General features: G+C 32.3%; 2 protein-coding genes across 3 annotated transcripts in view; both read right to left on the bottom strand.

Annotated features, from left to right (window-relative positions):
- Positions 1-635: 635 nt before the first annotated feature.
- Positions 636-4,828, bottom strand: Yod1 (Yod1 deubiquitinase). The gene is made up of 4 exons (XM_085186203.1): positions 4,282-4,828; positions 3,685-3,857; positions 3,308-3,466; positions 636-1,003 (listed from the first exon to the last, which is right to left on the bottom strand). The coding sequence occupies exons 1-4, from the start codon at positions 4,670-4,672 to the stop codon at positions 794-796; spliced, it is 933 nt and encodes a 310-aa protein (XP_085042329.1). The 5' UTR covers positions 4,673-4,828; the 3' UTR covers positions 636-793.
- Positions 4,829-5,243: 415 nt separating this feature from the next.
- tok (tolloid-like protein 1 tolkin) overlaps positions 5,244-20,893 on the bottom strand; it is a 75,801-nt gene continuing 60,151 nt past the window's right edge. For both annotated transcript variants that reach the window (XM_085186671.1, XM_085186670.1), the window contains exons 8-20: positions 18,070-18,300; positions 17,414-17,551; positions 13,639-13,842; positions 12,040-12,152; positions 11,635-11,783; positions 11,323-11,528; positions 10,854-11,029; positions 9,872-10,000; positions 9,135-9,361; positions 8,727-8,841; positions 8,382-8,562; positions 7,794-8,044; positions 5,244-7,552 (exon numbers count right to left, since the gene is read on the bottom strand). In XM_085186671.1, coding sequence (XP_085042797.1) covers positions 7,307-7,552; positions 7,794-8,044; positions 8,382-8,562; positions 8,727-8,841; positions 9,135-9,361; positions 9,872-10,000; positions 10,854-11,029; positions 11,323-11,528; positions 11,635-11,783; positions 12,040-12,152; positions 13,639-13,842; positions 17,414-17,551; positions 18,070-18,300 — 2,366 coding nt within the window. In that variant the 3' untranslated portion in view covers positions 5,244-7,306. The remainder of the gene's footprint in view (positions 7,553-7,793; positions 8,045-8,381; positions 8,563-8,726; positions 8,842-9,134; positions 9,362-9,871; positions 10,001-10,853; positions 11,030-11,322; positions 11,529-11,634; positions 11,784-12,039; positions 12,153-13,638; positions 13,843-17,413; positions 17,552-18,069; positions 18,301-20,893) is intronic.

Below are 20,893 nucleotides of genomic sequence, written 5' to 3'. Positions count from 1 at the left end.
AATATTTATAATTTTGAGTACTCACAGCGGAAGTCTTACCTAATTCGAATATAAATAGCTATCTATGAAGTATTCAAAGATATTAAAAGCATAAAAACCAATGTTCCGAGTATTTATTGAATTTAATAAAAAATACCATTAGAAAATGCAAGATTGTAAATATTACTTACTAAATAAGTTGAAAAGAGCTGAATCTTGTTTAACTTTTAATCATGTTATACACAAAGTTAACGATAAATTAGAAAGTAAAAAAATATCGTTAATAACAATTGGGTCATAAAATTTCGTTTTGTTTGTTGAATATATTTTACTTTTGTAACCTTCACGCACTTCCCGCATGTGAAATAGAAATAAATAGTGTACTTACTGTGCATTATTTTTCCAACAAGAATTTATTTAGATTGTACATATACGTTATTTTCTAAGCTATACTTAGTGCTGTTTATATTATTTACGACTACATGTTAAACATCACAATTAAATGTTCCATCATATCGAAGAAACAACTTTCTTTGTATAAGGTTTCCCTCAAATGAGATTTGAACTCATAATCATAGCATAAAACCAGCCTCGCTCCAGCTTACTTCCTTTACTCGTAAAGGTAAAACGAAGAGACAAAATAAAACAAACTTCACAACTGTTTAGTTTCTTCAATTCGTTTCTAGGTAAAAAAATTACAATTCCGATCACCAAAGGTTCTTTTACTTTAATAATATTAATAATATTCAATAATTATTGCATTAGCGGTCATCTATTGTTAAAATCTATTTAAAATATTTCTTTACTAAAAACGCTACATTTCTCCAAAGTTCGTGTGCATAGTTTCTTTAGCGTGTTTCTGGGCTTCGACTTGACCTTTCAGTTGTTTCTCACAAATCATGCATTTTAATGTAAACTTATTGACGTCTGTGAATTGTCTGGACGATTTCGCCTCGTGAGCCAACTGTTCCGCCTCTCTGTATATCTCCAAGTCTTCCGCGGGGAAAACCGTTTGGATACCACCCTGTGAAAGATTTTCATTAAACTATAGAAGCTATTTGATATTAAAATCCCTAAAATGTAGCATAATATATAAAAAAATACATTGATTTATTTGTAACAATTTATGGACCAATCACAATAATTAACCACATATATACCTAACTACTTTTTTATCAAAAAAAAATGGAAATTTTCATATAAATTAATTAGTACGTAGCAAGTTTTGCAACCTTGTTCCTTGGCTAGCGTCCAATTGCTTTGGCCAATTAAGCTGTACGTTATATCCCGCCGCGACAACACTTACATACGGCTGTTACAATATAAATTGTTAAGAATTTCTATGGCAACAGCGGTAATAAATAAAGATTTTTCTACACACTCTAAAATTGGTCTACACACGACGATTATTATTGCAAATAAAAGTATAATATAACAAAAAAAATCCCGCGCACAGCAGGGTAGGCAAAGGAACCTAATGTTAAGACACTCCGTTCCCCACTTCCCACCGAATTTCTCAAAGCATTGCATGTAAAACTCACAACTGTGGCGGAACTCAGAGCGTAAAAATGAAAATATTGGTTTACCAATATATTCATTTCTACGCTTATAATAATTATTATTAACTACGCTTATAATAATAATTATTAACTACGCTTATAATAATTAATTTCCTCGAGTGGGGATCGAACCCGCAATTGTCGCATTACAGTCACAACCTTGTGCCCCTACGCTACGACTACTTCAGTTAAAATAAAATATTGAGGTAACAAAAAAGGTGTGTTACCTAGGTACTTTTTTTTTTACTTTCACGCTGTATCCTGCACATAACAGGGTAGCGCAAAGGGGACATGGGAACCTAATGTTAAGACACAACGTTTCCATTAAGACACTTCCGTTCCCTACTTTCCACCGAATTCAATTAACCTACTTGAATTGATAAAAATTCTTTTATAAATATATATCTAGACCCATCTGATATGTAATCAATAGTTAAAAATTTTATTTTTTTTATAGTAATTTAACTACAGATTGTTGTTGTCCATGCTCTTTTCGTCTCTAATGTAAGATTTGTGTTTAGTGTTTTAACACTGTATGAAAAATCTCTATTTAATATCCGTTATATACTTAACGCTCAACGTCCCTATTGGAAATCGAACTTACGAATGACGCGATAAAAGCTTTTATTTCTTTACTAATTAAACTTTCTGCTACGATACTACGATATCTAAACATCTACAGTCTGTAGCAGCTTTGATCGACGCAACTAGAATTTTAGCACCCGCATAAAGAGGTCAGTAGCTTACGTTATCAGTCAACTAACTTAACAAATATATAATTATGAATATTATTAATACAGATATGCGTAAAAACACTGGGCTGGGACCAGTGTCTTTGAAATAAAATATAAACATAAATATAGATCAAAGCAATTAAAAAGCAAAGAAAAAAATAATGTCAATAAATTATAAGGTCTTAGAAAATAGATTAAGATTTAGATAATTTTAAAGATCAATTTCTTACTTTTCAATTTATTTTAATAAAAGTGATCATGCAAGAATTTGTTTTCTTAGATGACCAAATTAATAAAGTGCCATTTATTGAAACTGACCCGGCTTTAATAAACTATGATTTTGCCATGTTTTCAATTAATTTTTGTATTAGATTTAACCACCTCCCATAACCGAGTAATTAAAATCATAAATTGCTTTCTGTTTTCATTCATAGATATATAAATTACTAGCGGCCCGCTCGCGGTTTTACCCGCGTGAACTATGTTATTATTCATTTCTGTCTCCATGACTACGTCCTACGTCCGTCGTTATGCAAAATTTGAGACTTCTAGCATTTGTAGTAACGTAGTTTCATACAAACTTTCGACCCCAAAAAAACCCCTTAGAAGTCGAATATTGCAAATTCCCGTCTTAGCGAGCACCTACGTCCTATAAACAAAACTCCTATGCAAAATTTCAGATTCCTAGCACATGTAGTTTCTCAGATTTCGTGATGAGTGAGTGACCTTTCGATTTTATATATATAGATAAATGAAAACTTTAATTCTTAAGGTAACTTGAAACACCTCTCAAGATCGATCTCAGACTTGAGAGCGATTTATAAAGATGGAAGTTAAAAAAGTGTTAAGGAGTTTTTGTAATTTATTAAAATAAAATAAGTACTTAAGTGACAGGCTTAAGGGAAAAGAAATGCAATTACTCAATACAAATAATAATTTTTTAATGTTCTATTTTAGGCATTATAAAAAGTGTAAATATAAAGCATTTTTACCCTAAAAACATAAAAAACATATAAATTTTAAACATTAACTTACATCAGATTGTTCCAAATACAAGGGGTCGTAATGTACTCCGTCAAACAGAAGAAACACTCGTTGTCCATAATTTTTGTCTTCACCAAATCTATTAATAATTGCATTTAATGTATCTACTACTGCCATTTCTAAGCCATAAAATCGGGAGAGAATGGCTACCTAGAAATATTAAAAAAAATATATTTTGTTTTAGCTACATCCTATATTCCACTTAATATAACATTATATAATAAATATTTATTTAAATTTATATTTTCATTCCTTTGCTCTGGTGTCAAGGTAAAGCGCGGTGGCCACTCAACACACAATGCCTGCAGAATTCGACGGAAAGTGGGGAACGGAGTGTGTTAACACAAGTTAAATATAATGCCTTTTACCTCTATAGCACCACCCCAAGAGCTTGGCTGCTGTATCCACACACAGTATTCATCATTGGGTTTACCTAACATTGCTTCATTGTAAGTCTCGTGGTCACTAGCGACTTCCATTGCTATAATTTGACGCATTAAAGTATGTGCTGTTGTATCTACATTGCCATTTAGTACAAAACCTGAAAATTATTTTACTAATTAGTCTTAAATAATTTATAGAATATTTCTGACAACTTCATGCAGCATAGGGTAGGCAAAGAAAATCTAGTCTAGAAAATAATTTCTGTTCAGTTTTATTGCATATTGAATGGCAGAACTCAACATTGCACTTTATCTTATTACCAGAGTAAAATAATCAAAATAATTAATTTCCCAGTGAAAATCAGAAACTAATAACTGTTAAAATAATTTTGATAAATTAAAATAAGTATACAAAATTATTAATATTCTCTTAGTTTCACTTTGCTACATTGTTAATTATTAATGAATCTAAAAATAGATACTTTTAGAGCTAATTATCTACGTATTTTCGATCAATTAACATAATAATCAGGTTATTTATACGTCGACCATTCATAAATATTAATTAATTTAATAACTTACCTATGCTAGTAAAAAGGCATGAATTATCAGAGGGAACAACTTTTTTCATTAAAATGCCAGGTCTACACGGTCCTATTGTTTCATGCGACACTCCGTTTTCTACGGGTTTTGTGACGTCAGGTTTCTTCGCACTCTGTTCTACTGGCACTGATTTCTCTTCAACGATCAGCGTTTCGCCAGACTTTAAGCCAATCTCACTTAATGTTTTATCATCATTACTGATATCTATAGGTTTAGGGGGATAACCACACAGTACGCAAATTCTCTCGCAGCCAACATCTGATATACTAGAGAGAAACATTTTTAATTCACCCACAGTACTCTCAGAGGTCAATTCTTTCAAAATCTGCTGGCCATTTTTACTCTTCACTTTAAACGCTAACGATGCCATTTCAGGACAATAATTTAAATTAATATAGACGTAACAAATTAATTAGTAATCGATCGTCAAAAAGACGCCAATAAAAAGGAGTTGCAATAAATAAATAACATAACGTTACGTAGGCGCTTGACTTAACGAAATGACAAGTCACAAAAGCAAAACAAACTGACAATCGAAATGACAAATGAATTGTGAAAGGTTAGCCATAGAGACTAGTTTCATTTACATCACAGATACAAAACGTATATATTTAAAAATATAGATTACATAAAACCAGTATACATAAATAAATAATAATAAAAATGATACAATGCGGATTTCTAAAAAAGGTAAAAATAAAAGTTTTATCATATTTTGACGTTCTATTTATGAAATTTATTTCATTGTGTTATTTTTAGTACTGTTTATCTCATCGATATTTTATTTCCTCAGATGCAAGGAACATATTACTAGCTCAAATGGGAATTGAACGCCCAACCTGTCGCATTTACAGGCGCTCGCTTGTGCCCCTGCGCTATTACTGGCCTTAATATTAGTGTATTATGTTTAATAAATAAACTAATGATTAATAAAACAGCAATTTTAGTTTTACGTTCATTTTAATAAAAATAATATGGAGTTCCTACAATATAAATATTTTCACATTTAAGTTATAAAATACTAGCTTATACCACACTTAAATTATTAATAAGTATCAATTTTTGGCACACACGAAACCATCATTCAAACAGTCATTACTTTTCATTTTATTTTTTCCTTTAAGATACATATTACGAAGAGATAAAATGTACATTAATATTTGTTACCTTCTTTTGTTACAAACTCTTTGGTATGCTAGTAATATTTAAGCCTATAATTTAGGTAGACATTTTAGTTCATTCGTTTAGTTTATCATACATCCAAAAACATTTAGAATACCAATTAATTAGAAATTTAACCATATGATATGACTTAACAACACTATCCTCTATTACAATATGATAATATTAATTAATTCTAGAATGTATTGTCACATTTCTTACTAAATTGTGCTTTTTTAAACCGACGCCTATCTAAAATGCGAACTGTACTAGCAAGCATTTTCTTAAAAAAAAACATAACTATAATATGATTATAACCTCATAAGTACATTTAAATTAATATTACTGAATCTTGGAGAATAAAACGCTCAATTATAATAATAGTTAGTACTTTCTACATGTATTATGAATGAATATTAAATATAAATTTATGGCACTGTTATAATATCTTGGAACCAATGTCTTTGGTCTCAATAGTTTATTAAAAAAAAGATAAATTATAGATAAATTATTCTTAAAACTTAGATTATATATCTATAGAGCTTTACTAAGTATCATTACGGTGTATGAATATTACTTAATTGAGAAATAAAAAATAATCTTTAATTATAACACAAATAATATTACAATGAACAAATAGTCTATTAATTCTGTAGAATAAAAAAAGCAAAATATGCATATTTTTCTTGTTATATAATAAAGTTTTAATTATGAAGCTTCTATGAAGTTATATAATCTAAAATTTAAAAATGTTTGCATTACTGAGTATATTACTTAGTTGAATTATATTTACTAGGAATGTATTTTGAGTATTATCTTGGTAACTGATTAAGTATTAAACCTACATAAGTAATTCTACAATTTATAATTTATTTACACGTTCATTCAGTCATATAAAATAAATTCAATAATTATTAGCGTTTTCGCAACGTTTTAATGTCAATGTCATTTTCAACATGATAAAATAATAAAGTGCATTTTTTTATTTTACCTCAAAAATATAATACGGTTGACGAGTTGTGACCGCCTTGAAGTTTGGCTTTCTGTTGTTCAGTCAGTCATAATCAAAACTGCGCAGTTAACATCCGGGCGGTCACAACTCATGGGCCTTACTATATTAGTTTGTGTGATTTTTGATTCCTCTCCGTTTGTGTGATTTAGCTGTTTGTTTATATTATTGATAAAGTTTAAGGTGAAGTTGCAAACAAACATGGCAGTCAAGCAAAGAGAGCATTTGTAAAATCTCAAAAACCCGGCATTTGAAGACAGAAAAATTATTGGATATGTTACTAGATAGTAAAAAAAAAACATTTCATAATTAATGTTTAAAAAAAATATACTGTTTTAAAATAATCCTTAATAAATTGTGGTATGTTGTTGTGCTAATTGTAGCCCTTACTTAAACATCAGGTCTGGTAAGTTTCTAAGAACTATATTCGTGCCATTGTTATTGGATATTTCCAGTGTTGGATAAGTGAGAATATATTGTACATAGATAAAAATTATTATAATATGGCATTATGAGACCGTCATGGCACTGTATGGAACTCGGAATGTGGGTCAATTCCCACTTAGGGAATAAATTATCTTCATTACTCCGCTCTGGTAAAAAAAGCAAAGAGCAAAATTGAGCTCTGCCACTCAACACGCAATTTTTCATGGCCACAACTTTTAAAATTTCAAACATCAATCGTTAAATTTGCAAATCATCAAGCAACTATTTTGAAAATAAAATAAATAACATAAACATCAATTACTGTTTCAAATAGGGACGTTTCTCGGATTTGAACCGGTTGTATATATTGCGATGCAACCGTCTGTGTCTCGTACGTAATGGCCACCGTCACGTTGGCCGCCGCACAAATCTTGGTATCGGAGCTCGAAGACCACGTCTACCTATCACTGTTGGGGTCAACTGCTCATCTTCTTCCTCATCCAAGTCTTCTCCACCTTCAGAACTGTCTTCGCCACTCCATACTTCGGGTTTCACTGCTTGGTATGATGCTGAGAATCCTTTGAACACTATTGAGTCGTCAGTACGGAATTTCACTAGTAGGGCTTCGGAGGTTGATACTATCTCTGGTGGCATCTGTTGGAAAAATATTTTATATAGTTATAGTATTGAAAATTAGTATGATACATATTATTTTTAGTATTTTTGAATTGGTATTCCTTTAAGGATAGTTGTAGGTAAGGAAAGAGTTTTGTTCTCGGCGTTCAGTTTCACCAATATCTCAAATACGAGGGGAAAGCGAATAACGATCTTGACATTAGATCCTCTGTGCCCTGCTATGCGGAGCTGAAGAAAACGAAATAAAAATAAACTCTACCTTAGTTCCACAAAAACTGCCATAATCACCACCACTGCCTTCCAATCCTCCAAAAACTTGGACAAAATCGTATCCACAATTATCTTCTGGTTCCAGGTCAAAAGTCAAGAAGGTTAATCTCACGAAATGTCCGACCGGCGCTACTATACTCCAGTCGCATCTTGAACGCGATTCATATGAATCATGGCCATATCTGGCGTGGGAGTAAAGATGTTTGACGGTTTCTGTTGCTGCCAAGTAGCCACCGCAAGCTGTAATGGAAAAAATATTGATGTGTGATTATGTTAGTGCGAGGGGCAATATACCTACTAAGAAATAGTTGTACAATAGAAAGCTAACTTTTAACGAACTTGCAGTACATCTACTTAATGAGTCAACAAACAAGAAGAACCAGTTTTCTTAAATCCGCAATTAAAATTTAAAACAACTACTCTATTGGTGATCAAAGATTAATAAGTATTATTGGCTGAAAAGAGAATTCTCTAAAATTTTTCTAAATGTTTTTTTTTTAATATAAAATATAATAACAATATTATATTGAAGTCAAAGAAATTACAAGAACCTTTACACATTTAAAAAAAAACTCACAAGTAGAATAAGTAGCCAGGAATCCTTTCCTCTGCACCGATGCGTCAGACTTGAACACAACATACATCTGATTGTATGAAGCTACTACAGGATGAGGTAGTTTACTTCCACAGAACCTTCCCAAGGTCTTTTCGTCTGCTGAAGCTCCATCGTATATTGTGACGTGGTCGTATGTGCACTCCTGGGTTATATAAAAATTAATTATTTGTTGTTCAATAAAATGATAGAAATGTAAATAACTTTTATACTACAGCTTTCGTAATATTCGTCAGCTACTTATTTATTAGTAAAAAAATATGATACGTTTAATAAATGGTATTTGAGGATTTAAAATTTTATTATTACTTGATGAGGTTCCAATTCGAAAACATTGAATATCAACTTGATGCGGTGCCCAGGAGTCGTGGAGAATTGCCACACGCAGTCTTTTCTTGATGGATATGAGTCAGGATAGTTGGGGCTGTGGAGAAAAATGGTACTTATATTATTATACTTTGTATTTCAACTTTACATATCATTCTGTATATAGCACGATAGGCAGAGGGAACCTAATGTAAGGACATTCTATTCCCCTTCTTATCTAATTCGAGGCATTGCGTGTTATTGAGCAGAACTCAACGCCGCGAAGTTCTTTTGGTCCTTTTGGTAAGAAATGACAAAAAATAACAAACATTAATCCATTCCCCTATCGGGATTTGAACCCACTACCATCCTCCGGACCTCAATATAAGATTAAAAAAACAAAATAAATACCTAAAAATTGTCCCATGGGGATGTGTAATATCGTGCTTGCATCCCCCCTCCTTGCAGTCGTGCCGGTTGGCGTGCAGCGTGAACCCGCTGCGGCACGCGCACTCGTACCCGCCGAGCGCGTTGCGGCACTCGTGCTGGCACCCGCCGTTGTTGTCGGCGCACTCGTCCACGTCGATGTAGTACGTGGCCGCGAAGCCCGAGTGGTGGACTGACGCGTCTGATGTGAACTGGGAAATAAGCAAAAAAATATAAGATCGGAGTTGTGGGTTCAATTCCCAATCGAGGAAATGAAATGTTTATTTTTTGAGTTCTTCTCTCTGCCTATCCTGCTGTGCAGGATACAGCGTAAAGCTAAAAAAAGATTTTTAATATACCTACATGATTTTTTAAGCTTCACGCTTTATCACCCATATAACAGGGTAGGCATATGGAAATCGCCTTATTTTCGAGATATTGAATGTTGAGTGGTGAAACAGAATGCCGTGCTTTGCTACCAAATGAAAATATTTCATTCCTCCGAATCGAAATAGAACTCCCAACCGTCGTTCACCAAAGTCAGAAAAGTGAAATTTAAAGGTTAATTTTAACACATTTTCTATTACAAATACCATTTTTAAAACGTCAACCACATATTTTGGTATTTATAAAAATATTTTTACAACCATAGTAGTCCACAACCAACACAAATATACAAAATTTAGGTATAGATATGTTTATAATGTACGTAGGATACCAACCTGTACTCGAAGTACAGATCCCTCAGAGATGACAGGCTGCGGTAGCACAGAGCCGCAGAATGCCCCATGCCGTCTCAACACGTCAGCGCCCAACCTCGAATGCACTGTTACACTGTCGTACTCACATTCCTGTGTACAAATAAAATATTTTAGTATAGAAAATTATATTATTTAACTAACTAATTTTATTATAATACTGTTTAGAATATTTAAGACAATTATGCCCGCTATATGAAAAACACCGTTCTCATTAAGACGCTTTCGTTGCCGATTTTCCTCTGAATTCCTAAAGGTGTTGCGAGTTACCTGGCGTAACACTTGTTACCAGAGCAAGGAAGTGAAAAATAATATATTCTCCCTAATGGGAATTGAACCCACAACCGTCCCATATACAATTAGACGCTGACCCACTAGACCTTCTTAACTATACCACGTTGATTTTTACCATAATTATTAATTATCAACAAAACATGTCAAAATTTAAACAAAAATTCAAGAAGATAGCGTCACCAAATGACGTTATAACGACTTCCGTCCATTATATGAATTGCGAGTGGACCTTGTCCTAGAGACGGCATTTCTACGAGATGGTCTAGTTCAATGTGGTGTCATAAACATTTTTATTAGATGATTTAGGTAACCTCTTAATATGACCTTTTTGGTCGTTTCGTTTCTTTTCGAGTGTGAATTAAGTGTAAATGTAAATAGATAATTCTAATTATGTATTTGCGCATGTAAAGTCGGTAAAGAGATTATAGTAATCATTTTTTTTAACTTCACGCTGTATCCCGTATATGGAATGGGGAACCTAGTGTTAAGACACTCTGATTCCCATTAAGACATTTCCTTTTCCCGAAGAATATAATAATTTCATTTCTTCGCTCTAACGTCGAGGCAAAAACGCAGAGTTCAGTTTCGCTAGTTAATACGAATTGCCTTTAAAATAAAAAAAAAGATAAATCTAAAGTTTAGCTAAAACTACCTGGTGATACATATTGTTGCTGCCTTCTAAATCGAAGTGTGTAAAGTTTAACGTGATTCTATGTTGAGGTTGAGCGACGATCTCCCAAAGGCAGTTCTTTGATGGCGGATACAGGTCTGGGAATGATGGGGAAGTGATGGTACCGTTCGGACCGTAGAGTACTCCCCCACAAGCATCTGTAATAAAATATGTTTATGGTATTTAAATTTTGAAGTTTCTTTTATTCTATGTCATTCTACGTAATATAAAATTAAAAAGAACTTAGTATAAGATTACCAAATTTTCAAATTTGTCTCAAACAAAGTGGTAGAAATACAAATATATTTGTATCCTAAAGAAGGAAGTATTCGATTACACACAAAAAAAAGTAAAAAAAACGCGTAAACAAAGATTTTTTGAAATTTTGAAAAAAAAAAAAAAATTAGGGTAGATTAAAAAAAATAAAATTCTATTTATGGTAAATACTCACTCTCGCATTTCTTCCCATCAGAATGTAATTCGTAGCCGATATCACAAGCACATTCGTATCCACCGAGAGTGTTGACACAAGAGTGACTACAGCCGTGGTCTATGGATGCGCATTCATCGAATTCCTTCATGAATGTGGCGGAGAAACCGGCTTTTTGTACTGAACTGTCCGATTCGAAGATAACAAGCAGCTTGTTCGATGACGATCTAAGAAATAAATAATATTTATTAATGCTCGATAACCCTATTTAAAAATTGAGTGGAAAGTAGAGAACGGGGAGTGCTGATTTTTTTTATTATAATATAGCTTTACCTGATATCCGGAGGTATCTTGTGACCACAGAACATGCCTATCAGAGGGCTGTCCATAGAATCTCCATCTCTGACCTTCACTTTGTCGTAATTGCAAGTGTCATGGTTTTCTACTTCAAAAGAATGAAATCTCAAAGCTACTTGGTAATCCTGTTAAAAATATTACAATTATTGTTAAAATATACTTATTTAATATATTTTCTTTTATTTGTTACAAAGAAGAAAATAAATATAACTTTGTAAAAATATTTCAAAATATAAAAATCAAACGAAATCAGCTTCACTATTCTTCAAAATATTCGATCGATCGATTCATATATACGGATTTTACTAAAAAATGGAAAGTTTTATAGACGAAGGATTCTAACATATTACTTTTTTTTAAAGAAAATAGAATGTTAATTACCTGTGGTACTGATAATCGCCAGACGCACAGCTTGTTCGGCTGATAGTCATCAGGGTAGTTGGGTGACTCCAAGTGACCGCTGCTGTCCACTTCTATGTTACCACCACAGACGGCTAAAAAAAGTTTAAGAAGTTACATATAATATTGTTAGTTTAAAAAGTTATATATAATCAGCTTCACGCCGTATCCCGCACACAGCACGGTAGGCAGAGGGAACCTAGTGTTAAGACACTCCGCTCACCAACCGCCATCATTTTCTGCCGAATTCTGGAGGCATTGCGTGTGGCGCAACTTAACGCTGCATTATGTCTTGTTATAAGAAGAATAAGATATAAAAAATTCCATTTCTTCGAGAGGGAATCAAACCCACAACCAGTCGCGCTTATAGTCACGTTTGTGCCTCTGTTGCACGACTAGCCTCAAAATATATATTTTTTAAATTAACTTTTCCAAAAAAAATTTGTCTCTTTTAATTATTATAACAATTATATTCCATGATGATTATATATATGTATGACGTTTCTAAAATATATTTAACAAAATTGTTTATAAATTTTATAGAAAATTAATATTACACAGTAATTATATTGTATTTCATAGCTTCAGGGCATTGACATCGTTGATTGTGGAAACAGAAAGGACTTACCACAAAACAAATAAGGTTAATGTTTTTAATAAATATTTTAAAAAACATATTATATGTTATTCGTGTCTCGTTTCGTAATAATGAAGAAAAATATCTATATAGATGAGAAAGAGTCTTCAAACAGTTTTCGAACTAAAATAAAATTTAAATGTATTTTTTTATTGGCCTTGAATTGAAGAAATTCTGTTTAGATTTAATAGTCTATTTATCATTGAAGATAAATTTGTATTATGTAATGTCAATCTCAACAGTGTAACCCACTAAACCTTAGATAGTTACCTCAGGCATTTAAAATTATACACTAGTATTATTAAAATAAAAACTCTAAATAAAAGCGAAAAACCTCAAATATACTAAGAATTGTAGTTGTGATGAGTTTTTTTTATTTCATAAAATTGTTATTATATAAATAATCAGAAGCTGTCCTTGCTAGTAGTGCAAAACACAAGGATACTTTAATTTTTTCTTTTTCGGTATTTTACATAGAAATTTCCTTTATTAAGAATTGAACCCGTAATCATCTCGTATGTGATCAGATTTTTTAATTCTACCACGGTACTGTTATTACATTCAACCATTCCTCTCCTTGTTTCCTATTCTAATGATAAGGAATTTCAGATATCTAATATTGCGGGCATCTCTATAAATAAATGGATTATTTGATTCAATTACGTATTGTGTTATTAGATTTCATATCGGAGGCATTCCACATAATATCTATGATTCTATCAAATCAATTTTGGGTTTATATACGATTTATATTAGAATGTGGTTTGTAAATCAATTAGTAGGAACATGAAGAAATAAATTGTTAAATATTTTTTTTATGGAAATTATTCGATGGAAAGTTTTCGTTATAATAAGCTTCTTTTTTTTTTTATATATATAACACCTTTTAGAAAAGCACAATATATGTAAAATCAAATATTATATAAAATAAAATGTTAAATTACCTTCATAATGTGCTCTAAACCCTTTATGAGGTTTCGGCCTCAGTCCAGGCTGATAGACTACCGTCAGTCGAGATCCCGTAGACCTGATGATTGGACCTTTACCAGAACCACAAATACGACTGAGCACTGGGGAGTTCGGCATGTATCCATCGATAAATTCCACCCATTCCACTCGACAGCCATCCGACTTGTGGATATCGATTTCTATAAAAAATAAGATGTATTATTATAGAATATTTTAAAATCTAATTTAAACAATAAAGAACATTTTTTGAAAACGTACATTTTATTGGAAATTAGTTTCAAGTTAAGCATTATTGTATGAAATAATTTAAATATTTAGATTATATTTATTATATTTAAAAAAACGTAAGGTAGTTCCAATTTTAGTTTAGTTATACAGTCTTACTATATCACCATTCCACGATTCTGCCAAGATTTAAGCTCAGGGTTTGAGATCTCTGTAGGTGATAAGCGATACATATCTAAATATTTATTTACAGCCCATCCTTGTTTACGACGATCATTTTTACAGACATATCACAATTCAGAATTAATGGCGTCCTCAATGACCTGGCGTCAAGTGCCGCCAAATCGTAAACCAAGTCAGTAACCAGCTATAATATATTGATCCTCTTCAAATTTAGGTGGACCCTTCTCTTACCCCAATTCTTTAGCGTCGAGATAATATGAGAGCAATGTTGTGTAAAACGCGGGTCCCTGTTATATTGGTCATTTGTACGAAATACAAAACACTTGAGGATGTAAGGTTTGGAAGTCGTCTGATAAATGGTCAAGGCATTCTTTTGAAAACAATTTGGTTTGGCAAGTTATAGGATCTGATTAAATTCTATTGAATGTTTTTTTTTTGACATTTTTGTTACTAGAATTATAGTGATATCACTCCGTAAATCCTTTTCTTGATATCGAGTGGCAGAACTTAATAAATGGAGAGTGTCTTGACACTCGCTTCTTTCTGCTATAAAAATATTTTTTAGTCATGTATATCGTGCATTAAGAAAGAAGAAATAACAACATATTTGTATTTTTGCACTCAATAATTTCAGTTATTACGTCAAATTAAAATTGACAAATATTATGAATACATTTTCCATCAAATCAAATGAGTTATTGCCATATTCGATTTTAGATTAATTCAATAGGTGAGGATCAACCGCAGCACGTCCTGGACCAATTGTATTATATTTGTAATTTGTTTTACTAATTAATTTGAATACCATCGAAAATGGTAACTAGTCAATTTTAGGCAAATTGTATAACTTTTGATATGTTAGTTTTTATAGAAAGTTTAATATTTTAAATTAGCTGTCTTAATTTTTTTAAATTTATTACAATATAGCAAAATAGTATATAGTTTTTGTGAATTTATGTTATTCCTGTCTTTATATTTTTGCATAAATAATATGCATATTCTTTTTAGAAATTCTCTTAAACTAATCATTTTTTGCCAATAATTTTTTGCCCGAAAAATAAGAACGAATCCCAAACACTTGTCTGCACCATTGAAAGCCAAGGCTACAGCTACATTTCCATATTTGGAAACTTTCATAAAGTATAAATTCGTTTCATCACGAACCCAATGTGCTATTGATTGATATATGTAATATTAAATCTGAATTTTATTTTGCCGACGACATCTAACAGATATTTACTATTCCGCTCGCCCCCAGAGGACATTAGGCTTCGTTGTACTTAGTCTTTGGAGAGACTGCCTTATAGAATATTTTATAACAGCTATAGGTTCCACTTTTAGTACATTTTAATAGAATATTTTAAACGTTCGTGTAGTAAGATATCTTTTAATATATATATTTTTAACTTCACGTTGTATCCTGCACATAAAAGGGCAGGCAAAGGGAATCTAAGAACGTAGTGTTAAGACACTCCATTATGACAGTTTCGTTCATGGTGCGCTTAGGCTAGTTATCGAAGAAATGAAAATATTAATTATTCCTGTCCCTTGAAAGCACACCAAGTTTTATTTAAAAACTGGGTAAATATGTTATATATACGCATTACCCCAACTAGTAATCGAACTCACAACTATCTATCTATTATTTAGATCACTCTCTACAATATTAGATAGTGTACCATCTTTCAATAAGGAATATACGAGTATTATCTGCACACGTAACATTATATAAAGATTTATTTGTATACAGATGGCGGACCAGACGTGGGGGGTGGATCCTTACGTAGCAATAAATTCATTAATTCCCATACTGTAAATCCATTAGGTGGAGCCCAATATACATATTCATTTTGCCTCGAGTACGACTAGGTTTGTAGATACGTACTTATGTATGTAATAAGATTTTAGGTTTCCGAATGTATTAATGATGAAGTTATTATTATTATAGTTTCACGCTATTCACGCATATAGCGGGATAGGCAGAGGGTACCTTGTGTTAAGACACTCCGCTCCCCACTTTTCGTCGAATTCTAGAGGAATGGCGAGTTGAGAGGCGAAACTTAACGCCGAAATTATAGTACTATAAAGTACTTATAAATATACTTTATAAGCATTTTATTGTATTATAATTATACAAGAATTCCTATTTTATGGGTACGTTGTATCTATTAAGACTGTGTAAGGGTGCGTGTACATTAAATGTTTTAATAAACAAAATTATTTATTGAATTTCATATAAGATGAGGCCATTCATGGCGTAGGAGCAAAAGCGTGTGGCTGTTAACGTTGTGGATTCGATTCTCAGTTGAGGAAATGAAATATTTAATATTTTTATTTCTTGGCTCTGTTGTCGAGGCGAAAAGCGTTGAGTTCCACCACTAAGCACGCAATGCCTCCAGAAATCAGCGGGAAGTAGGGCGGAGTGTCTTAACACTAGATTCCCTCTGCCTTCCCCAACATGCGGAACACAGCATGAAACTGTTTTTTTTAAATATAAGAAATAATTTGTATATTCATCTTATTAAAGTAAAATCGTCGAAAAAGAACTGTCCCGAAAATACCTATGATACTTATATTTACTGAGAAAAATACTAATTCCATATCAAACCTTTTGAAAAAAACATTTTTTTACTCAATTACGCAACTTATTATCACCGTTCGCCACTAAAGAAAGAAAAACAGAGAGAAAGAGAGAAAGAATGCTATATTTTCAACTAAACCATTAATAACTTTACGTCCGAAACCTATTAAAGGCATATAAAATAGAAAATCATTATTATATTACATTCCACAATAGCTTAGAGGTGAAGCCTTACTAATATAATATAATATAATATAATATAATATAATATAATATAATATACGTGTGCCCTTAAGTAGTCCTTTCATCGAAATTGGAGTCCCCTTCAGGGCAAACACTTTACGTTTCGTGACGATGCTGTTTTCAAGTTAAATCTTAAATAATTGTGTATGACTGCGCTATGAGATAAAGATTTTGCTTGGTTTTTAATTTCAAATTATTTTTTGTTTTTCTGTTAAATTTACAGCAAATATTTATAGATCTTTTTTATTTCTTTTGGCGTTCTATCCCCCATATAGCAGGGAGGCAGAGGGAACCTGTGAAACAAGTGTTAAGATATTCCGTTCCCTATTCTCGTTCGAATTTTCACGGAACTCCAAGCCGCGCTTTTGCCTTTTCACCAGAGGTAAGAAATTAAAATATTTAATTTATTTTCGTCGAGTGGGAATCGAACTCACAACCGTCGCCTTTACAGCCACACCCTTATGGCACTGCGCTACGCTATCTATAATACACAGATAACTTTAAAGCTTAAAAAATACCTGTAATATTAAGTACGACTCGTTCTCCATGTGTTGCGACAATACGCCACTCGCAGCGGTCCGGGGTGCCCGGAGTGTCGGATCCCCAACCCGGAGAGTTGAACCACCCGGAGTTACCCAGGAACGTTTTGCCACATTCTGTATAAGAATAATAAGGCAATAAGTCCATGTATTTAGGTTTTAGCAAGGCCACATCGGCCTCTGCTTCCCATTGGAAACCAAAGTAGAGCTTTTTTTAACCATAACAGAAAAGGGAAGGAGTTCCAAATTATACAATTTCTATTAAAATATAAGTTTCGAATCCATAATTGATCAAAATAATCATTGACTTTACAGTGACATGATATGTCGAGCTACTTATGTCTTGACATAAAGAAAATTAGATGTTTACTAATATTATTTTAATTTTTCAGCTTCGCGATATATACCGTATAAAGCAGGATAGGCAGATGGAGTCTAGTGCTAAGATACTTCGTTCCCCACTTTCCGCCGAATTCCGCTTTTAAAGCTTTGCCTCGACACCAGAGCGAAGAAATGAAAAAAACTCGAGTGGGAATAGAATCCACAACCGGTCTGATAATCCATAGCAATAGTTAATTACTATTGATTATCATTAAATGTATGATAATAGAATAAAAATAACATAAAACACATACTTGCACACTTGTAAAGTAAATTCGTCTGCGCGATATCACTCGCGCTCAGCCTTACTCGTTGTCCGATTTCTGGTCTTTTCTTCCCGTGGACTTCTAGAGGTAAGATCGTATCTAGATAGGTCCCCTTACTAAAAGTATTACGAGCGTAGTGCATAATAGAGTCGTAGTCGTACGTCTGCCCGAGAGAATTCACTTCTTCTTCTGTTAACTTGTTGAAATTGTATTCTTGGCCTGAGCAAAAAAAAACATCAGGTTTATATTATTTAAAAATGTATGAAAATTTTAATGTAGCAGTCGAACCCGTGTCTTTTAAAAGTCGTCCGAGGTCTGCTACGGATTTTTTTTTTTTAATTTCTTAAATATTTTTCTGTCTTTAGTGTGTGAATAATCCTTATATATTTTTATATATATTATACTAGCGACCCCCTTGCGGCTTCGCCCGCTTTTACTACTGGAATATTCATATAATGTAGGTTTGCAAAGCACTTAAGATAATGTGAAAATTAATTAAACCCTAATGCAACCCGCATTTTCGTTGTTTCAATAAGGATTTTCCAATTGTTTTACACAGCAAGGATTTTTAAGTAGGTACCGTAATTTTATATCTGTGATACTAATCTTTTTAAGTACTTATTAAAATATATTTAAATTACTATTTTTAGATAGTTAAATGACATTAAATAATACATTCAACTCGAATTATCCAATACGTGCAAACGCATCTAAATCTTCGTTGCTATAAAGGCAGGCGGGTTTTTTTTTCGAGCTTGTGGTTAATGCTGAAGAGGGTATTCTGTCCCTGATGAAAAGCAAGCACTACGTGGCTGCCTGTGACGAAAATTAAATAGAATGCATCGGCCGGGAATTGAACCCGGGCTGCCCGCGTGGCAGGCGAGCATTGTACCACTGAACCACCGATGCGTGTAAGGCAGGCGGGCGCGGCGGACTCGCTTGTATAAGCATAACGTCGCGAGGCGCGTTTCGCAGCAAGGATTTTTTGATATTGTAACAACTTCTAAAGTACTTATTAAAATGAAAAACAGTAAATGACAGTTTTGATCTACATTAAATGGCCAACGTAACTAATATACTTATTTATATGCTGAGAGTAAGGGATAAGTGAAACTTGAGTAACATACAGCTGATGTGTGAACGGCGTGATGTGTCAATAATTAAATGCGTTTTTCTCTAAAACTATTCGCAATTTCGAAATAGTTTAAAAAGCAAATTTTATCTTCGTTTAACGTAGAAATTTAATAAAGTATTTTAAAGGATAAAGATTAATACCATTATGGAAAAATATCCCTCACAATAAAAAATATATTGAAATTACTATTTTTAGACAGAAATATGATCACTACACGTTATTCTTAAAAGATATGAATATGCCATCGCGGACTTTTTTGTAGATCTTATTAAGAGGAACAATACTCCAGTACATTTTTTTCATGTAGTATTTACCATTAAAGCAGCGCATGCGCCAAAGTGTCTCAGCGGGTAGGACTTTATACACATTTATCGTATTTATGTTAATTTACAAAAGAATGTACAAATAATAAACTATATATAAACCTTCCCTGAAAAATACTCGACCTAATGGTGAAAACCACATGAAAATCCGTTGGGTGGTTTAGAAGAAGAAGAGTTAGAAAGTTCAGACAGACACAAAAAGCGACTTTGTTTTATAAGATATAGGATATTTATATATTTATTATATATTTATTATATATTTTTGCGGTGTAGCCAAACGTCTCATATTTTTTTATACATTTTGCCCCATGTCCACTTATGACTTCCACCTATTTCAGGAATTAGAGACATCCTTCTTAGTATTCCCGTATACTTCCAACTTTATGATTTAGTGAAAGTTAAGATTGTCTGTCGGTCAATTAGTAACGGAAGAGTTTAATAATTAATAGACATATATTTGAACGGACTAATTCACATCGTTATTAAAGTAATTCAAGAAAAACTTCTCATCCAACTTAAAAACAAAGACCAAAATCCATAATTTCAATTCTGAAGAAATACTTTTTTCAATATTCCATATCTGCAAGTAGCAGTTACAAAGAGAATTAAAGTTTCGAAGAAAATCCTCCAGAATTCAATAACTGTTGGGAGTGGATTAATAGAAATTAACGTTGAACTTTCCTTATGAATTGGTTGGTAGAAAACATTACGGAGCTTATTGGAACAAAATCTTGGAACTCCTACAATCAATATGGATATTTAATTGGTTTTCGATCGGACATGTTCATTTTGTAATTTAAAATGTTTTGTTCAATTAATTGGGGAAATATTTTAATTTGGAATAAATTTTATTTATCGAATAATTTAGGTAGGTTAGGTTCAATAGTAATTAAACTTATTTTGATAAATATAACCTGTAGTGGAATAAAAACATATAAAATTTAAATTCTCAAAATTTAAAGAAAGTCGTCGATTTAATTCATTGAGTAAAAGATTGCCTTTCTTATTTTGAAATTATACACTTTAAAAACACAATAACTACTACAAATAAATTTTTAATAGTTCAAAATTAACCTGGCGTAAGTCACATGAAGAAATTTTTAATACTTCAAAATGAAACTCGCTTCACCTACTAAACAATTTACTTAGGAAGTTCCACCGGAAATTGGTTAATACTGTCCAAAAATAGAAGATTTAGAGGAACTAAATAACTAAAACCCATACAAATTTCAATTTGAGGTCGATTTAAATTGATAACAATATCTATACAATCGTTTATCTGCCAATTAAGATGTAAGAGGATGCTGTAAATTCTACTTTACTGCTTAGCCTTTAAGTTTAACTTTAGAATAGT

This window comes from Heliconius melpomene, chromosome 6 (genome assembly GCF_056956725.1).
Source record: "Heliconius melpomene rosina isolate 202511_hmr_F chromosome 6, ASM5695672v1, whole genome shotgun sequence".
Taxonomy (NCBI): Eukaryota; Metazoa; Arthropoda; class Insecta; order Lepidoptera; family Nymphalidae; genus Heliconius; species Heliconius melpomene.
Note: the sequence above shows the minus strand (reverse complement) of the source record. Positions and strands in the feature narration are given on the sequence as shown.